The 21406-nt window shown below is 42.1% G+C and overlaps 1 protein-coding gene across 6 annotated transcripts in view; it reads right to left on the reverse strand.

The window, feature by feature from the left end:
* Positions 1–256: 256 nt before the first annotated feature.
* tiam2a (TIAM Rac1 associated GEF 2a) overlaps positions 257–21406 on the reverse strand; it is a 107599-nt gene continuing 86449 nt past the window's right edge. For all 6 annotated transcript variants that reach the window (XM_054796599.1, XM_054796600.1, XM_054796594.1 and 3 more), the window contains 12 exons: positions 13816–14049; positions 13018–13086; positions 11016–11141; positions 10496–10604; positions 8329–8508; positions 8062–8180; positions 7455–7563; positions 6487–6545; positions 6283–6385; positions 5928–6021; positions 3565–3719; positions 257–2127 (listed from right to left, as the gene is read on the reverse strand). In XM_054796599.1, the coding sequence (XP_054652574.1) occupies positions 1478–2127; positions 3565–3719; positions 5928–6021; positions 6283–6385; positions 6487–6545; positions 7455–7563; positions 8062–8180; positions 8329–8508; positions 10496–10604; positions 11016–11141; positions 13018–13086; positions 13816–14049 (2007 nt within the window). In that variant the 3' untranslated portion in view covers positions 257–1477. The remainder of the gene's footprint in view (positions 2128–3564; positions 3720–5927; positions 6022–6282; positions 6386–6486; positions 6546–7454; positions 7564–8061; positions 8181–8328; positions 8509–10495; positions 10605–11015; positions 11142–13017; positions 13087–13815; positions 14050–21406) is intronic.

A 21406-nucleotide genomic window follows, 5' to 3' on the forward strand; every position in this document is an offset into this window, starting at 1 on the left:
CATTGCGGTAGAAAATTGATGGATTAAAATGCTTAAGTTGATTTCTGTAATGTATTACTTTAAAATGTCAGGGGGAAAAAATGTCTCCCGGAGAATACAGTCGGGAGCAGCAAGTGAATGTATGACGTCGGTGGTTTGACATCTGATACTTTTGGGCTTCATCATAAGCCATGCATTGATGTCTTGGCTGCAGGGACAAACCAATAAAGTTGCTTCATCTGTCAATGCAGGTAAACACACACACCACACAAGACTGTTCTCCAGGCACCATTCACAGGTAAGTTTTATTTAGAAAACAAGTCCATCATTCACATTCATTGGTATGCTAGCGTTAAAGGCGAAGTAAGGTTAAAGCATGTCTTAGTGGTTTGCTTTTTAATAGTACCTCAACCCCAACTTGTTTAACCAAAAATATCAATGTATTGCTAATTGATTCCTGCCTTGTTTGGAAGCTGTACAGTATCAAGTTTGTGTAGAAAAAACACACAAGATAGAAAAAAGGCTCTGTCCACAAAACACAAACATAAAAAGAGGCTTTTAAAAAGTAAAGCAGTTCAGTATCATTAAGAAAAGCAGCCTGATTGCAAACCATTATGATTCCTTATCAACAAGAATCCTGAAGGCTATGTAGAGAAAAATACCAACCTGCTTCTTTTAGCAAAATAAATGATTCAGCCCTTAAAGCCAAAGCCTTGTTTAACATTTTATACACAATCTACACCAAGGTAATAAATAAAAAAAAATGCATTGTTACATTAAAACCTGTACAAAAAACAGTTGAATCATAAAGGCAAACAGTGTACTTTAGTGCAGGGGAAACATATTAGTGACTGCAGCAGGTCTTTGGGTTTTTGCTCACAGTGAACATGTGACTATGCGTGTGTATCACAAGTATCTCATTTCCTTTTTTGTTTTTTTTTTTAATCATCTCTCATCATTTCCTGTCATTCCATCTGCTTTTTAAATGTCTTGTCAGCTATTTTTAAACCTGTCAGGAAACTTAATAGAAAGTGAAACCAATTTCCTTCAAACCTGCCACTTTCATTAAAAATAAACGCAGTCAGCCCTTAGAATATATAATATAAATAGTTTGGCCCATTTTTATGGCATGCACCACGCTCTCACACCTGGCCATGTCACTCATATTGCTAGCATTTTTTTAGCTTAGCCTCTGTAGAAGCAAACAACCCCAGTGTGGATCTTCCAAAGGAAAAAATAATATTTTTATTACGTGGCTCCGCCCCCTCCTGCCTCAGCCGTAAGGTTGGAAGAAAGGGCTGGTTATTTCTTGAGGGAAAAGGTGAGAGGGTTGAATGGAAAAAATGCCAATGAGCTGGGAGTTGAATGTAGGTTGGTTGGAATGCACAGTTTGTGAGATTTATTGCTGCCGTGATTAGTGGCCACACATTCCAGAGTGTGTAAACCAATCAGATTGCATCATTTCCTGACCATTAGCAGGTAGGTGCGCCCAAAGGGACTAACTGGTGGTATCTTCCTGTGCTCTGGGGAGGCTTTCCAGGCCTGTGTCATAGAAAAAGTCCTCATTGACCACTGAGGTCAGACTTTGGACACTGAAGTCCCTCTCCAGGAGTGCATTGAGGTCCAATCCCAGTGGTGGTGACGCTGCATCATTATCCAATGACCTGCTTTGCTCGTTCATGCTCACCAGCGCCCCCCGGCTCCTCTTCAAACTGCCGCTTTTACTCTTTGCTGCACACAGGTGGCCTCTCGCCAGTCTGTGCTGGACCGCAGGCATGTCCCCCTCTGGTTGGACGCAGGGGGCTGGCATGTACGTCAGCACGGGCTCCTCTGAGATCTTGAGCTGAAAGAACCGAGCGTCGATGCCACTGTCTCTCCTCATTCCTGCCGTCTCGCTGAAGCCGTCGTCGTCTTCATCGCTGAGAATGTCCGACTCCTTCACAGAGCTGGAGGCCGGCCGGGAATCACTGCCCGGTGGCGCTCCAGACCAGCCTTCCTGGACAGGAAGAAGGTGTGGAGGAGCGCTGCCGGACACACTGTTGGTGCCGCTGCTCCGGCTGCCTTCATCAGAGTCTGGTGCACACTTCCCAGACTGGGTTGGGGAGTCTCCAAGGGGCTGCCGACACAACCAGGACGCCCTGGAGGAGCCTGGGAATGAAGGTGGAGATGCAAGTCACACATGGCACTCTTATCTGGGAAAAACACTTGTACCACAAGGCCCTCCAGCATTCTCATGACCTAAAAAGTAGAGATATGATCTTGAAAAGGTGCATGTGTACTTGAATTACACACTTGATTATTGTCAAAGCCAAATGACCTGAAGGGCTAAATACACAGCAACCTTGAAAGGTCTTCTCCTTTCCTGATGTGTCAATGCTTTTCAATACCTCACGAGAAACAATGACTGAATTATCAGGATTACAGTAAAACCGCCAAACCTGAATGCATCGCGTTTTAGTGAGAATCTCAATAAAGGAGCAAAAACGGGAACCTATTTCGTGGTTACTATGAAAGACAAGGTATATGTAGTATTCTGGCATCAGTAACGTCATGAGACATGACGTTAGAAAGTGGCTATTGAGCCAGCTGAGCCGAGCCAACATGCCATGGCTGAGACCGACATGCGGCTGAGATTGAGTGGGAAATAAAAGGTTCTCCTCTCATTCCGTGTGGAAGCGGTATGTTTTGGGCTTCTCTGTCCTTTTTCCCCACCACATTTGAAACACTTTCCCCAAAGTGGGGTACGCTAATTGTCATTGGGGGTACGTGAATAAAAATGAAAAACAATTAGCAAACAATTAACACTCACAATGACGGGTGCGCCTGAACGCCTCACAGCGCACAGTCAGAGCAGAAAGGAGACAGAGCATGAAGTTCTCCATTGCTGTGTGTGTGTTATATGAATACCTAAGTTTGATGATTAAAAGTGTTTAATCTTGAAGATTTCATGTCTATATTAGTGTTCCATTCCCCACACTGTGAAAACCTGTCAGTGTGTGTGCGTGTCAGGGAGAAAATGAGGCTTTATCGCTGGTTGTTAGGTATTTTTGTACCTTGGATACTGCTTTTTATCATGTTTAACTTCCCCTTCCAATTTGGTATCAAATTAATATGCGGACTTAAATCACTTAACATTTTGAGTTAATTAGTTAAAAAAAAGGTTTGTTTTTTAAGTATGGAGGGGTAGGGGGTACATAGCTTCAAATCAAATGTCTAAATGGGTACGCGACTGAAAAGTTTGGGAACCATTGGTGTAAACAAAGCCTAATAAAATATAGTAAAATAGTAAAAGTGACTATGGGGGGTGATTTCATGTCTACAGGCCTCTAATAATGTTAACCATATTTATAAACAGGTTTTCTCTGCTCCAACTACAAAAATATTCAGTTTATTAATATTGAATCCTACTTCGTGGAAATTCACCTATCGCCATTGAGTCAACCAATTAAAACGTATCTATTTAACTGTATTAGCATCTTTTTCTATACAAGTGAACCTCCACATATTGGATATATTTTTCCTGGATTGGGCATTTCCCTTGTATCTTGGGGGAAAGTCGTTTTAAGGTATATTGTCAAGTCTCACCCAGCCTGGCGGTGCAGGGCGCGTTGTTGCGCGTGGCAGCCAGACGCTCCTTGGAGCTGCGCTCCAAAGTGGCCTCGCCTCTGGTGTTCCTCCTGGTGTTTTCCCTGAGGATTGATCGGATCACCTTGATGACACTGACCTTGCTCTCCGGGGCACTAAGGAGAACAGAGACGACAAGGTTGCGTTTCAGTAGCTCAATGTATATTAGGATTGCTCTGAGAGTTCCAGTGTGTCCCCAGAGAAATGAGCGATGCCATTCATGCGGCCTGACCCCGAATTTTTCCTTGTGTTGTGGGACTTTCCATTTTGATCACATGCTTCACGCTCACCACTGAGCAAAGTTTATAGGAGAAACTGTTGTGGTTACAACATTACCACAAACCTGCAAAGTCTACAGTATTTTCTGTTTGTATTGCCCATCACATTTACAGTCAAGGGGTCTTATCCTGCTCATTTCAGAGGCTTTATACATGATATTGGATCAGTGGGAGACTATATTAACTTTCTTTTCATAAAATACTTCAGAAATATCAAGATGGGTCCAGGGTAAATCTGGATTCTTCTCCTTAGCTGACATGCTTGTATTGTACCTGCTGTCCCAATCGTGCCTACTGTATTGTGATTGGTCAAGGGTCGGCTCCAGCCACCCACCCTAACCCACCATTCAGAGCTGTACTGCATAGATGCACGCCTCCCACAAGCGATTATGGACTAATGGTTATCAGCAAACAATAAATATGATTTTGTTGTTGGATATAATTCAATGAATATTAGGAGAATCCGGCATCAAACAGTGTTTTGTTCACCAACAGGGACCAACAGCTGTCCCTGAAGTGACCGTGAGGTAGAGCTTGAACTCCACTGAAAACAGTATCTTCACACTGCTGCTCAGTCCGGTATAGATACACAATTCTTACATCTGAAAAAAATCTGTGCAGTGTACCAGGAAAGTTGCCATACATGGACTTCCAATAGTTGTGCCTTGAGAAAAGAAAAAAGATCTTTTGGAAATCTCGCAAAGCGCTCATACCCGACCCAAATGCAGGATTAACTTTAAAAAAAAACTTAAAAATTTGAAAAAAACAAACTAAACAAAACACCACCTCATGATGGCACTTCCACATCCTGTAGAACAAGAGCACAATATTTAAACATATGCAGTAATCCCTCGTTTATCGCAGTTAATTGGTTCCAGAACCGACCATGATCAGTAAATTTCCACGAAGACTATAAACTACAATATTTTTGTAGTTTGGGGCATAGAAAACCTGTTTACAGCCTTCTAAATACATTTTTTAACATTAGAGCTCTCTACACATGGAATAACACTCATGTAGTTACCTTTACATTCATATTACTCAATATGGTAGACATGCCATTCAGGACATAAGACTCATGCTCATGTGTGTTGCTATAAATGCCTTCCCACGGGAGCTGAGTGGCGGGCAGACAAGAAGTGACATCGGGGGTTCAGAGTTGAGTTTTAACTTGACATGGGTTACGGCCGCAACGTAACCTGAGCTTTTATTAGGAATTTTTATTAGGAATTATTGTGCCTGTTTTGAGATCATTCAAACCTGCAAAAAAAGCCTGCTGTTGCGCTGATCAAGTGTGACGTTTATGAGTCTCACAGAACAATACGGTAACATTACTGACACCTAGTCACCAGTGTAGAATACTACCTTTTTAATTCAGTGTCTTTGAATGCATCTTCTGAATGCCTTTTCGTTCATTTAGCCATTTGTTTGAATTCCGTACTATAAGCTGCTACTTTTGAACTCTGCAGCTTAAACAATGATGCGGCTAAAAGAACTGTAGTTCCCATGATGGTTATTAAAGTATAGGTTCAGGAAGCAGTGACTTCTCATGTGGACGCTAATATCACGTTTTTAAGTCATATGCAGGGATCGTGTTTTGTCTGACAAATTTTCAGTAAGTTTGATGAAGTGTAGAATTACTACAGCTTCTGCTTCTGCTACCGCGGCAGCTGTTTAACGGCGATGAAAAAAAGTGTCTCACGTCTCGCTCATTGAAGCTAACGAGTGACTGTGGGAACATCGAGTGTATGTAGGCTTGCAAGGTTTATAGTCTGTCTTTCTTTGTAAATATCCAACGTTACAACATGGACACCTGAGGCATCTAGAGAAGTGCGGCCTAGGTAAGTAAAAACAAAAATGTTTCTCTTTAAATTTGGTGGGTGCAGCTTATAATTTAGGTGCTTAATAATAGGCCATTTTCAACCACGAAACTTTACTAATATATTTTTGAAAAACCGTGATAAGAGTGAGGCCGTGAGGGACGAGTGGCGAGGGACGACTGTAGTAGTAATAGTAGTAATAATAGTGTCAAGTTTAATGTCTGACCTGCTACACAACTGGAAGACTGTCTGTGGTCTCCCTTCCACTTCAGACCTGGAGTGAATCAGCTCCCAGATGCAGCTGCCTTCTGTTCCTGGTCCTGTGAGAAAGCAGGCAAAAAATGATTTTTAATCCTGCAATCCAAATATGGTTTATCACTTTAGAGGGAGCTCTGTGTGTGCGTGTGCGTGTGCGTGTGTGTGTGTGTGTGTGTGTGTGTGTGAGCGAGTGTGTGAGAGGGCAAGGAGAATGAGCTTAGGGGTGTGTTCAGGGAGAAGATGAGAAAAGAACAAACAGATTTAGTGGATTTTCTTTGTGAGTGGTTTAGTCAGGGTACCGCAGCGGTAGGCCAGCCTCTTACCTGCTGTATTTCCCAGCCTGACCTGAAGCGCTGAGAAAGGGATGAGCCAACGGAACTTGAATGGGTCGGGCTCGCCATGAGAAAGTGCCGAACAAGGGTTGGTCTGGTGACCAAAAAAATAAATAGAAAAAAAAAAAGGAGAAACGTTACATTTTATGCCAAGATACCATTAGCATGTGAAAGCAAATGAGCGCAGACTCTCACCATCTTCTTCTTCAGCTTGTTGTTTTCCCTGTAGACCAATATCACGGCTTTCTTGAAGACTGGCAAGAGAGAAAACACATCTCAGCATCTTTATTACGGCATGTGAGTGCCTCATGGGGGAAGCTAACTGAGGGGTACAAACCTCAGAAGCATTTTAGATGCAAGCTTTGGAGTCTAAAAAGCTACAGCTATGCATATTGAAGTTTCACTGCCAACTATTTCACATCCCCACTGTGATTCCACCACAAACCCATGTTGTTTAAAAAGGATTAAGACCAGACCAGACATGAAACTGAACAAATAATGGGATTATTTAGTGCTCCATTAATATGCAAGTTGAGGAGAGGCTCCACGTGTAGAATGAAAGCAGCCATGTCTTCTCATGCAAGAGCTGAATCAAAACATCAAGCAAGGAATTGATGAATGTATTACTACGTGACGTTTGGTTGCTAATGTTGTTATATCATTTCACAAAATTAGAAAGGAATAAATGATGTATGACATACAATACAGGCCAAAAGTTTGGACACACAACTGATGGTCCCAACCCCATCAATAAGACAAGACATTCCACTAAGTAACCCTGACAAGGCACACCTGTGAAGTGATAACCATTACATGAAGCTCACTGAGAGAACACCAAGGGTTTGCAGCGTTATCAAAAAAGCAAAGGGTGGCTACTTTGACGAATGTAAAATATAAGACATTTACTTTTTTGTTAAGTGCATAATTCTACATGTGTTCATTCATAGTTTTGAGAATCTTCAATGTAAATAGGCACCAAAATAAAGAAAACGCATTGAATGAGAAGGTGTGTCCAAACTTTTGGCCTCACCTGTATGGTAATAAAAAAATGTAAAGAAAAATTCCATTTACATTTTTAAATTACATTTCTTCCAGGGTATCTTTTTAGAAGTGGCTGGTGAGTATTTTTAACCCGAATGCAATAGCAAAGGAGGCAGACATACCAAATACAGTCATTTCAGGGTCTTTCCTCATGCGGCCCAATGACGGGTGTGGGTTGAGCCAGACTGCAGTGGAATGTAGGAGAAACTCTCCCATAGAGATTTCAGTGACCTGTGTGACACACACACACACACACACACACACACACACACAAACACAAACACACATATACGCGCGCGCACACACACAGTGCCACGTACTGATTTAATCTGTGGACATTGTGGAGATAATAATGTAAAGCTGTAACAGGTTTGGCTGAGAAGTGCAAATACAGCAGCAGTTCTGTCGCTAAGAATAAACACTGGCTTTTAGTTGTTCTTTGTACGTCTCACTGTGTGATCTGATACCTATTTAAGCACAAGTGTCGTTTATTTAACATTCACTTTGAATATTTATAGCAGCTAAATATTCTATCAATTTGTAAATGTATTCATTCCCCAAAGGCAAAAGCAGAGAAGATGGCATAAACAGCACAAGCAGCACACCAGTTCTTATGATGTGTCGCAAGTACTTCTAACTGACGGTGAATATTAGATTTTTACTTAATTTCTGGAACAGTAACAGTCATTCCTATTGGGGAGCCATTTGACTTGTAAAGTATGTGCTTACCTCTCTGTCGTGGCCGGCCTGCTCGGCGACAAGTTGATCAAAGACGAAGCCGTAATCCTCGTAGATTTTCTGCATCTCATTGATGTGGCTGGCCACCTTCTCCATGGCCTTGAGCGCCTCTGCTCGGTGATGAACAAAACAAAGTATTAGCAGGGATCAATTCTTTGACACAGCCCAACTGGGACACCATAATATCAAATGACTTACAGCCTTGCCTCTTGTGTGTGTGTGTTTATACACTATATATATATTTTGGTCTAAGCCTACCTGTGAGATGGTAGTGTTCTTCACTGTTGGCGTCAGTGAGGGAGACCAGCTCCCTGAGCAGCAGAGGGTACTTGAGAACTCTTTGCACTGGTTTAATCAGGTAGGACTCTAGGGTGGATGAGTGCTGCTTGGTGGGGTTCCTTGCGTCCAAGAATTCCTTAAAGGCCCGATCTGTCTTGGCTGCAAAACAAATACACTGAATTATTACTGATTAAGGGTGGGATTAAGTCATTTACATTACAGCACTGTCACAGTATTGCCCCATAACGCAGTTGTGCTAAAATAAATGCATGGCAACTGCATCTGTGTAACTCAAGATGGAAAAAATTACATTCATAATTTACAAATAATAAAAGGCTTTCTTTTGTGCATATTAAGCTTACGACAAACCTCCATCCATCCATTTTGTACACCAATTATCCCCACTCATGGGTGAGCTGGAGCCTATCCCAGCTGACTTTGGGCAAGAGAGATTGATGGGTCGCCAGTCAATCACAGGGCACATACAGACATACAACCATTACGCGTCATGAAAAAAATACAACTGACTCATAATTATCTCATATTATTAACATAATCTCCTTTGTGGAGTCTGCATGTTCTCCCTGTGCGTGTGTGGGTTTTTTTTCCGGGTACTCCGGTTTCCTGAGTGTGACAGCGTACAAGCACTGCAGTCCAGTGCAGATTTATGGTGCAATAAGATATCTCCAGCAGGGGGTAGTGTAGGCTTCTCCTCAACCTACCATGATGGTTTTTGCAGTTGTTTTAGTGAAAAGGCAAAAGATTGCAGCACAACTATGCCTCTGCTTTTTACATTAATCATAATTCGTAGCAAAAAAACGCTTTATTTAAGCAAAGCCAGCAGCAGAGAGGGTAATTTATAATACGGGACAAATATCGTGTAAAAATGAGGACATTTTCTTTGAGCAGCATGTTTGCATGATGATGACTGAGGGGTGCCATTAAAGTATTAATTATAGAACTCCCAGCTGCAGACAGGCAGCCCAATCGACACCTCCCAGAGTAATTGGCAGGCAATTAACAAGTCGACAAATAAACAACAAAGCTAAGGCAGCCCAAAGCCTGTGGCATGATGTACAAAGAAGGGGAGTGATGAAGATGGCATGATGGGCATCTAATTACTTATATAGACTTGACATACGCCCACAGATTTCTGGGGTGTCCTTGGATCAGCTGGATGTGGTCAGGCTGTGCCATGTTCTGTAGCACGATGAGTCTCAACTACACTTACATGTCATCGGTTTACTTAGGCAGTGTAATGGTCTTCATTGCTTGGCTGTTACTTAAATTATTCTATGTGTTATTCTAATACCGTACTGGGTCACACTGCCCAACTGCAACATACACATCACTATTTAAGAATAAATATATTAATGTATATACATATTTTAAAAGCCAGATGGTGGCATATTATTTCATTCACCATTTGTGTTCCTCTGTGCATTATGCTGCACGTGTTCATTTCAATACCTTGCACCTTATAAAAAGCACGCCATTCTCCTCTAGGTAATGCTGGCCTATCAGAGAGTTTTGTATTGCCTAATCCTATTAAACATCCATCCTGCAGCGTACTCGGAGAAATATCCCACACAATTCTGATAATGGGGCAAAATTACCCCTTCCCGCCTCCAACCGTGGTGGCAGAAGCAAACCATCTTTTATTTATCTGTTGTTTTTTTTTTTTTTTTTTAAATCTGTCCAGGACAGAGAGAGAAAGGCCTGAGTGATCTTCTGCATAAATCGTCTTTGAAATGTCTTTCACACTGGGGGAGATATATGGATATAGCAGAGGTTATCAAGGTCATTCTGCATTTGATTTAAACTACCAAGGTTATTAAATTATTCAACCCTCATCTGTTTGTAAAAGAGGTATTATGTAGGAATGTCTTGTAACCATGAATAGTCAAATGACCATGGTCGCACATCTTGCATCTCAAACAGGCTGGGCCCTCCACCTTCGACTGCTGAGTGCAATGAGGTGCGACTGATGCAACACAGATGTAAGGGTGCTACGTTCAGCAGGGTGGATGGATGGATGGATGGATGGATGGATGGATGGATGGATGGATATTTGGGATTACAAGACTTGTGTCTGCACGTATATAGTCACTGGCCAAGTACACCCACTGAATCTAATATATAGTACCTCTCTCCAGGACTTTCTGGACCTTGATGTGGTTAGCACAGAAGCCACTGTACAGCTTAAAGTGGTCAGCGTAGTACAGGAAGGAGCCCCCAAGCGAAAACAGAAGCTTCTGTGGATAGACAAATATTGGAAGTGAGTGCTGTTCACAGATGGGAAGCTGCACATTGCATAATAGAAAACGTGGGAACATGTGAAGCCGTGCACAGGACAGTCCAACCTCCCTCTCTTGGGAGATGATTCAGTCTGTCCTCTCCCTCTCACCTAACCTCTTGAGTACAGCAGCTTTCAGCACCTCACAATCCAACCAGTGAACCACCACGTCGATCAATAGACCACACGCCTTGTCATGTCAAGCCAATAAATCGGCTTGCAAGTCTCCTGCCACAACACCTAAATTATTTATGAACCTCAATCTCTCAGTGTTGACACCTTTGTTTGAGCAGTGGCTAAATATAAGTCGAACTACGCGAGATCTAAATGAACCCTCGTCCATTTGTTCAATAATGTGTGTGTGTCTAACCTTGAACTGCGAAGGCGTTTCAAGGGTGCTGAAGTCAGGGTAGGAGGTGATCATCTCTTCTAGCGTCTGCAGGAAGACCCTCTGGAAGTCTAACATCTCTGGCAAGCTGCCAAACAGACTCTCCATCTGAGGGAGAGAGGGGGAAAGGACCGTCAGGTCAAGAAAAGAATTGTGGGTAAAGGAGAGGGACAGAGTGAGGGAATGTGAGGTGGGGAGGGGGCCTAGATAGCTTGTAATTCATAACAGTGAATCAGACAGGCACCCCGGAGTGTTGTAAAACCTCCACTCTGACGGCTTCATCACTTATAAAGGCACTTAGGAACAAGCAATGGCTCTGCTATAAATGTAACGCACAAACACACATTTAAGCAGGCTCCCTCTCTAACACACGCACTCCTGGGGTCAGTGCTTCTCTTCATTAAAAGCTGTTTAAGGGCTAACGCGACCTTGTCCATTTTGTGTCTGGAAACGTCTGACTGTCCCATAATGTTTTTTTAATTTGCCCCAGTGCTTGGTGGTCTATCGACCAGTGCATCTTGGAAAAACTACTCTGGGTTTGAGGTCAAGCCTGACACAGCACAGCGAGTCCTGGAAGCAACAATGCTAATGGCATGCTGCAGAAATACTATATTGTAAGTAGTCATGAAAATATGCAATGATAATAAAAATCATCAAATTAAATTAAAAGACAGATTTTATGTTAATTTACACATCATACTAATTAGAAAACAACCTCGTAAGAGTCTCATAGCTGAAAACACCCACTAAGAAGAAAACCATGAAGATACAAATATGCTAATATAAGTAGATATGCCAATATAGCACATCTACTTTACTATGTTTTATTATCTTGTTTCCCACACCCCCTTATATTTATTAATAGTCTTTTGTTAGTATACTGTACAGCCCACTTCGCATTCTGTCAAATCTCTTGACATCGCAGAAAACCTCCCTTCCATTTGTTACCTGTCCTATGTCTTGTGTAATGAGTTTTATAACTTCCACACGTATGTTATATATGCACTCTATATGTCTATCCCTGTTGTAAATACACACTCAATGTTTGCAAACTAAAAAAATAAAAAAGATACAAATATGCTGAAATGCCAAGTTGGGGAATAGTGCTCCATTTCTTTTCCACTAGTCTTTGTTGTCAGTAGAGGTGTAATGGTATGCCATAACCACGGTTCGGTACATACCTCGGTTTTACAGTCACGGTTTGGTTCATTTTCAGTACAATAAGAGAACAAAATGCAAAACACTGACCTGCTTATTTAAAAAAAAAAACTATATATAAAGCATATACAAAAATGTAAAAGATGCTTCACCTTTTCATACGCTTTTAGGCACACTACCCGGTATTATATCAATGCAAAATGTACACTTCCTGTCCCTCACTTTTAATGTCTACTGCGTGGGAAATGGGTACGCAGCTGTACTGAACTGATGGTTCCATACTGAAAAATCTGAATCATATACCAATTTGGTACCCCTACTAAATTTTACCTGACTTAAACTTTATTCACCCTGTTTGGCCAATCAACTAGTGAGGTTTTAAGATTTGTGCCCTCTGCTGGTTGCTAATCCACTATTCCTCCATTGCATCAGGAGAGAAATAATAGGATACAGAAATAATCACAACCAACCATTTTATGTGATCAACAATGGAGGGTAAATCCCATTTCCCCTTTGGGGAACAATTAGGGTTTTTCTTCTTCTTCCTATACTGCGGTATATAAGAGGTTAGTTGAAAAGGTGGCCTTCACAGGCATGTCCCTCTGGGAAGGTCATAGTGTGGGGGGATGCTAATTTGTCCTCTAGGCACTAAGGGTGGTAATGAGAAAGATATGGCCTGACAGGGTTCATCTACATCACCGCTGGGTAATAAACACTCAATGAATTTCATGTCTCATTTCACCTCAACACCTGCCACGGGACATGCCTTTACTCTCACCACTCGCTAAAGTCCCCCAATGCCAACACTCGGGTTCTTGCTGCGTACCTCATCCAGTGTGAGGAACGTTTCGTTCTGCAGGGGTTTCAGGTAGATCTCAAACACGCATTCCAGGTCCTGCACGGAAAAGCCGAAAAAAGGTTAGTGGAGAGAATTAACTATTTGTCTCGACTTGCTTGTCATTTAAAGGCTCCTTCATCTTCACATCAATTCTCATTTTCAATTTATGACCTCCAAGACTCCCACAGTCCCTCACCTCAAGCTTCCATCTAACTGTCTCATCACTGCCCTCCCCCCAACTGCTTTAATGTGGTTGTAGCTTGTCTTGGTATCAGTGGAGATATTCTCATTAGGTTGGATTTATGAGTGCCCTTCTCCTCTACGCCTGCTCTTAAAGCTACATGAGGTAACGTACCACGCACCCTCCGGTGCACAGATCTGAGCCATCAGGTCTACGCCGAAGCACGCAAGAAATGCTATCACCTCAGTTACAAAATCAAACTCAAGAGGAGGGATTCACGAGGGACAGGACTTAATGAAAAATTAGAAGATGAAGAAGGCAGGGCCATAACAGCCGTCAGGCACAACAAGCATTGCTGAGACAAAAAGATCATGAATGTGGCTGTCAGAGAGGAAAAGGTCATACTAGGAAACCAAAAATGATGGGGTGGGAGGAAGATGAATAAGGCTTGCCAAAGGGGACGAGTAGGAGGTGCTCTGTGCAAGAACACATGTGATGTACAATACTGTAGCTTGTTTTCAATCAAAGGCTGAATTTCAAGGGCATTCATTTGTCACTTTATTCGTTGTTGATGGTGATGTCAGATAACTGTAATCAGTTCTCACCTTCACATAGGACTTCTCTGTGTCCACCAGCTCCTGGATGACCTTGCTTAACCTCTCAGTGCCACTCATATGCTTTGGACAGGACCTGACAAGAGCGCCTTCACTCCTGGAGCTTGTCCCTAACTCACCACCCTGCCTCATCAGTGGCTCCTTGGTGTCTGCCATTGGGCCTCCAGTGGCTAAACCTTCTCCCTCCTGGAAGGACTGGTATAGATTGCACACAGTGTCCACGCTCTGTAGGGGGCAACATAGTACAATTCAGTTATTAAGCATTCATACAGACATGCCTATGAAAACAAATACACATTAGGGTACAATGTGAGGAGCTTCAAAACAAGAGCTGTATCAGCAATTCATTATTAAGTGGAATCTTGGTTAGCGTCAATTTGTTCCAGAAGGTCCAACTCTAACTGAAACGGTCGCTAACTGGACCAATTTTGCCCCATGAGAAATAATGCAAATCTAATTAATCTGTTCCAGAAAGCCAAAAAACATTTTACAGTTTTACATGCAGAAAACAATTTGAAATTAATATAATTTAGAATATAGTTTGGTTTAAACGGGCAACGGAACACAGCTGACTTCTGTTTCCGTTGCAAATGGGATGCTAACAAGGAAGGATGTTTTCTGATTTTAAAAAATAACATTAAAAATACAGATGGACTCATACTGTGTATTAATGAAACGACAAGATGTGCGCCATATTGTACACCAACCGGATAATGTATGCAAACCAAGGCAAAATTGTGGCATAAATTTTCAACGTAAACCGAAGAACATGCTAACCGAGGTGCCACTGCATATTCAGCAGGATGTCATTCCCCAAACGTGACTCCATAGTTTGAAATAAAAATGTCTACACTGCACATGGCCAGTGAATCCTACGGGTCTGCTAGAAGCAGTATGGAGATCTACTTATTCACTGCCTCGCATGAAAGACTTGGCTGAGTATGAAAGATATAACTGGATATCCTTGCAGAACATTACAGCATAACATGATTTTTGTTTTTTAAATCCATAATGGACTGTTATGCAGCTTTGTGTCACATCAATTCCTGAGAAGTGCACATGGTGGGGGATTCACAGTGGTCTTGCATTATTAACTTGTAACAAGAGTAAGCGCTTCTCTATACTAATTCCCACATGGATAATTCACTGATGTTAACTTGGTTGCAGATAATTATGCATGACTTAATATTGCACTGTACTGCACGAGGTAGAGTAATTATAATCTGGCATCAGAACTACACAGGGAGGTCTTGCCTGCAGTGTGGAAAACTTTTAGTTTGTAAGCAACTAGCAGAAAATGAGCTTATCAGAGTCTCTTTTTTTTCCCTTGAAACCTAAGAAAAATAATTATGATTAAACTTACACAGTAGCTGGCACTGCATGCATTTCAAGTTATTTGTCAATTCTGAGTATATTTCACACTCAAAATCTTAATTTCTTAGGAGAAACCAAAACATTTCATCATTAGCACCAGGCTTGACTGCGGCATTGCCAACAATTATGGTCTGTTTTGAGCTAAAAATAGCATTAGCAATAAGCAGTCACAATGCAGAATACATTTGAAGCACATCCTACACCAGAAGGTGATTCCCATGGTTAGACCTCTTTCAGTTCCACAGAACACAGGTTGGAGTGGTGATCAAGGTTCCAGTCTGCTGCACAATGACAAGAATGTTTGAGCAACTGTGCTCAGCACTCTTTGCCTTCCTGTGTGTAGGTGCGGATATTTCAGATATTGCATATGTAAGCGTTCAGGTGGAAGCTCCCTACTGAAGGCTGCAGTCACACGCACAGACTGACACTGCAGATGTCAACGCACTGAAACACATACCTCAGTAAGTGTATGTGAAAGCTTGTTCGAGTCATTCAGCACTTGTGAGACCATATAGCGGTGTCAGCTTTAAACGCAACACCCCCGCCTTTCAATCCTTTCCCAAATAACCACCAGAGAAGCCAATTAACGAGTCTGCATTCATCAGCTGGGGCATTGTAGCATAGCCACCCCAGAGATGGCCCTAAATGTGGCTGTGCTCAGAATGAAAACCTAAGCAGAGGGTGGTACGTCTCCATGTGTTCTGTTTCATTATTATGATGGAGTGTGGGGGACCTCACATGTCCTTCTCCATCTCTCTGAGACACAGCAAAAGATGGGCATGCCACCTCACAATGATCAAGCAATAACCATAAATCTGTATTATACTCTGAGACTATTAAACTACTGCACCTGGGACAACATGCTCACAAAGCGTCTGTAATGTTTAACACAGCCACACTTGGAAGATATGTAGATTGGATCTGAAAGCAGGTAAAGCTTTGTGATGAGGGTGTAAGTACACGCTGTTTAAAATGGCATCTCTGCATGCATACTGAGCTTTTTAGAAGGATCATTAATATGTCACGTAACAACACAAAATGTTACGTTACTGTTGTGCATTAACTATGGTAGATGTAAATACCTGCCTTATTTTTTTGCATATTTCTGTTTTTATGATATTTAATAGGCTTGGGATTGTGCATAGAAATAGATATATTGAGCATGGGCCTATGCGGGTGGCTTGTGGTGAGTGCAGCCCAGCACTGCACAGTATAAATGGTAGTGATCTGCTACGACAGCTGTATTCACGCCACTGTGAATCCATTAGCAGAAACGTTTGACAACCAGGAACAAATATAAATGATGTTTACTATAAATGCACGGTTATAGTAATTAACAACGACCTATTTTTGCATCAAAGTTCTGCAAAACTAACCCAAGATTGAGTCTACATAAACAATGTGTGCCTCATTCAAGTCAGCCCTCCACATTTGTCAGGAATTCTGGACGTACAAAAATTTCCGATAAAGATATACATACGTAACAATCACCCTATGCTGACAACAATGCAGTAGCAGCACACAATGCCACACACAAACTCAATATTCAGTACGGTGGGAGGATGGACGGACTGCCTGAAGAAAATACATGAGGTTGAAGGATATCAGAGCGACATATTTATCAAGACACCCAGTTGCTATAGATGGTTGAATGCTACCTTGGAGATTGGTAACAGTCACAGCCTTTTTTTTGTGAGCCACAAGGAACACACAACATTGGTGGCCTAATAGAAATTATGTGTATACGCCCACTAGCACACCTTCTCACAAACACTGGAAGAATATACACTCATGTTCAACGCACACACACACACCACACACACACACACACACACACACACACACACACACACACACACACCCACACACACAAATGGGCTAATGGAGACACCGCAGGGCTGGGAGAAATGAATACTAAGCTTGACTTGAAGGTTGGGAACGTGCCTACAGGAAGGCAACTTCTCCAGCTTCTTTGGAGCATGGTGAACAGAGTGAGTCGGGTGGGCGAGGTCCCCTCCACACCAACACGACTCGAGAATTGTGATTGCCTCACAGCAATTGTACCAAAACCCTGACACTGACAGCTCGCCCAAATAACCCGTCAAGTACAGTGGCCAAGGAGGCGGCAGAGATCGCCTGGCAGCAGTACTGAGAATTCCTTTTGACGTTTTCTCTCTGACAGTTGACAGCCCCATCATGTTTCTGCCTCTTCTTCGGTGCTTGTGTCCAGAATTCATTTGGAAAGGACTTCATCAATCTTACAAGTCAAAATTGAATATGACAAACATGTCACATTACTTGTTTTCCCTACGTCACACATAGAGTACATTCAAGGTACTATAATATCTTAAGAGTCATCCACTACAGCATTAGAACATGTCAAGAAAATTAATTACAGTGATGGTGTCTATCAAAACAAAGCCTTATAATCATTGAAAATTTGGATACATCTCTTTCATTGGATGCATTAAGATTGTGTAAGTAACCAAATGCTGTGGAATGTCCACTTGTTAGACAAGTCAACACTCTTCACGCCAAGTTATACTTAGGCCCCTGACACATTGCTACCACTACTTAGTGCATAATGTGCATGTTACTCATCTGTACACATTTTCCCTAGTCTCCGCTCACCATGAAGAGCAGCCGGTAAAGCAGTCTCCATGCTGCTGTGGCCTGCCGCTGCGTTCTTCTGGCCAGGGAGCATCCTTTCCTACGTAGCCTGCTTCCCCTGGATGTAGGCATGGTGCCTCCACGACAGAGCAGTCAGAAACCCACACAAAGAAAGTTTGACATCCGTTTCTACTTTGCTCACCCTCACTGCTTGGCCATGTGTACATGTCCTTAGCACGGAGGCTTGCTAACCATCAGTGGTGTACTTGCCGTCATGTTTTCTGCATATGAATCAGGAGTGGACCTCACTTGGCTTCTTACCCCCGTGCGCTCTATTCCAGCATCTCTGCCCATTTGTTTCTCATGTGTCCCTAATCCTCAGTCCTCTTCTTCCCCTCAATTAGACATGTGACGTGTATGTATAATTTCCAGAGAGCTGAATAACGAAGCAGCGTGCAGCATCAGTGCTTGGTCTCAATAGAGGCAGTACAATGCAGACTGTTCTGGCTTGTTACATCCAAACACAGAGGAATGGCTGACTCAAAAATGGGAAGTTGTGAGCCCATTGGGGAAACAGGGCAGGAACGTAAACAACTGCCATCATACACAAGGTACAATTAATCAACAAATTAGCGTAATGGTTTTGTACGAAGTTTTTAAATTTCCTTCACTGGACATATATTACTGAGAAGAATATTTCTGAGGTCAGAGGACGTTGATGTTAAGCCTTTCTCACAATGGTATTGATTCATCCAAGTGTTCAACCTAAGTCATGAGGTCAGAGATGGTTGATGTTAAGCCTTTCTCATAATCGTTTTGATTCATCCCAAAGTTTCAAATTCCTTTACTCCAAAGTCATCCAACCCTCTGTAAATCAACAGTATCTGAAGTCAAAACAATGGCAGACAAGCCAAGCAAGTAACTCTAAAGAACAGTCAGATCTTGGGAAATTAGGTATGCCACATGCAAATGCACAAGAGTTGTCAAATTCTATAAACTTGTCAGAAAAATTATTCTGTCTATTGGTTTAATGTGTCAATATTTCTCTTCTAAGTGTTTTACTCAACACTGCAAAAGAGGAAAACTAAGATAACACAACTCAATGCTGTCAAAGACGTCCTCCATTGCTGTCAAGACTCTGATGAAGACATTGTGCATAGTCCTGTCTGCTTAGCAGATGAAACACTGCCATCATCTAATGAGCGCTTCAGCAGTTGAGATACCCTATCTCTGAGCCAAAGTAAACAAACAAACATAGGGAGAATTAAAAATGGAGGATGAACAACAAACAGCCGAGCTTTGGGAACTGCTTTTCGCTTTGCTCGCAGGAAAAAAACAGTTAAGGAACTGCGACCTGTCAGCCATGATTCATTAGTACAATACCCTGCCCAATGTCAAATTTTCAAAGCTAAAAAAAAAAAGAAATCATCATAAACAGAGTAGAGGGGAGACGAAAAGGAGGCCAGCCCATTTATGCCTTTTATTATTCATCCTAAACAAATATTATTCTACAAAGTCTCTGGGGACTTGGGGAGAAAAAGTGATTTCATAATGAAGCCAGCTTCAGATTAAAGCACCCATTCTATTGAGTCCCTAGGCTCTTCATAGCCACTCCACTGCATGAAAGCTGCTACACAAGCATAGTAACGCTAGCGCCATGTTATCCATTGCTGAATGAACGCTTAAGGTAAAATGATTGTTGAAGACATTTACCAAAGTTTGATGGAAAACAAGTTGGGATTTCTAGGTCAGAAAGGTTTTCCATCCCCCAGAGATAACATTGGTAAAACAATTAAAGCAAAAGAATATGACCTGCTGCTACCCCCATCTCCATTGTTAACTACAAGAACAGTTGAGGTACAGTGCAGTATAGTGTGCGCTTAATGTCCCAGGACAGTAAAAACACACTGAATAATTCACTGTAAATACAATTCACACAGCCCACACTTACTGTCCTTATTACCTCACTCTGACATGACAAGCTGTCCGCCATGTCCTGTGCCAAGCAGGCCAGCTTGTCCTTAAGAAAGCGTCCAAGGCTGAGCAACACAGAGGCCAGGAACAGGTCCTTCTCCTCCGCTTCACAGCTGGGAGGCCAGAACCAGCACATGGTCAGCAGGGAGCACAGAGCTTGAGCCGGGGACTGGTCCTGCATGAAGAGCTCAGCTAAGGTGGTGAGGTACAGACTTTGGTCAGGATCCTCACTGTTCACTGCTGGGGCCAAAACCAGTACACCAACAGTCATGGCGGTACCAGACACCCCTGATGGGGTCATTCCGACTGGATCTGGGTCATGCTTCTTTCTTGTGGCTCTGTCCGTTTCTCCTTTGTTTAATTTCTACCTCAAATGCTGGTTTCTGGCAACTAGGACTGACAAGAGCAGACAGGCATTAACTGCGTTGCCGACAGTAAACCCAGATTATTAGCCTGCTCACAGCCAGATGGCTGGCGGCTGATGGGCTTAGTCATAACACACACCTCCCTGAGTTGCAGCTCCACCAAAAACAGACCCACATAAGCATTCAAAGCAGATTCTCTAAAGTTAAGAGAAGGGACGGCTGTAGCTGCAAGCTAGAGTGGATCATGTTTTTGGAAAATGATACTGCCTAATATCTTAAGGCATCAACTACGACAAACTTTTTCAAGTTCAATACCTAGGAGGAAAACTAAAAATGAATATTTCACTTTTCCCAGTCATTTTTTAAAAGTTTAGCCCCCGCCCGAAATGAGTGAGCTGAAGACTAAGACCAGAAATAAGTACATGGACACAACAGACAATGAGGCAAAGTCCAGCATTGTTACTTATTAAACAGTCAGAATCCAGTCATTTCTCATGAAGCTATTTAAATGCTCTTAGAGAAATGCCTGCCTGGACAAAGAGGCTTAATATGTCTGTCTGCTGTTTAATCTTTAGTTTAATACAAGACATAACACGCAACTATATAGCATGGCTATATACAATAGATGTAGGAATGAATGAAACAATAGAATTCAATTCAGCAAATACAATTGAATGGATGCTTAATAAACATGGCAGCAGTCCAACAGCAAGCCATGACCTCTTGCAATATAATAAACAAAAGGATTGGTATGTTTTATTGAATTCTAACCATCCATCCATTATGTATCTTGGGAAGCCATCCATGTTGGGAAGAAGGTAAAATATTTTTTTTATTCTACGCTCTTACTGGTATTACTGGTATTTGTCTTGTATACTTTTATTAAAGTATTAAGTTGCTGTGTGATGATTTTAGCCTTTTTTCTTAGATGACACCGTGAGTCAAGACTGTTATATTGAGTAATGACCTCCTGCAATTTCCAATTGACAAGCTTGTCATGAGTTGCCTCCTTGTAACTTGCCATGTTAACTCCTACCTAATAAAGACATACCTGTTCCTCATGGACTCCAACACGCCACAATATGCCATTTTATGATGTGGACATTGCTTTTATATGTACAAATCAGTTTTTCACTCTAACTTTAGTGGGTGCGGTTTAGACACCAGTGCATCTTATATTCCGGAAGTTACGGTAAACTCGTGTAAAGCCTTCGTTATGCTCCAGCGTCACACCATCTGACTGCTCCCCCTCCTAACAC

Source organism: Dunckerocampus dactyliophorus, chromosome 13 (genome assembly GCF_027744805.1).
Source record: "Dunckerocampus dactyliophorus isolate RoL2022-P2 chromosome 13, RoL_Ddac_1.1, whole genome shotgun sequence".
NCBI classification, from domain to species: Eukaryota; Metazoa; Chordata; class Actinopteri; order Syngnathiformes; family Syngnathidae; genus Dunckerocampus; species Dunckerocampus dactyliophorus.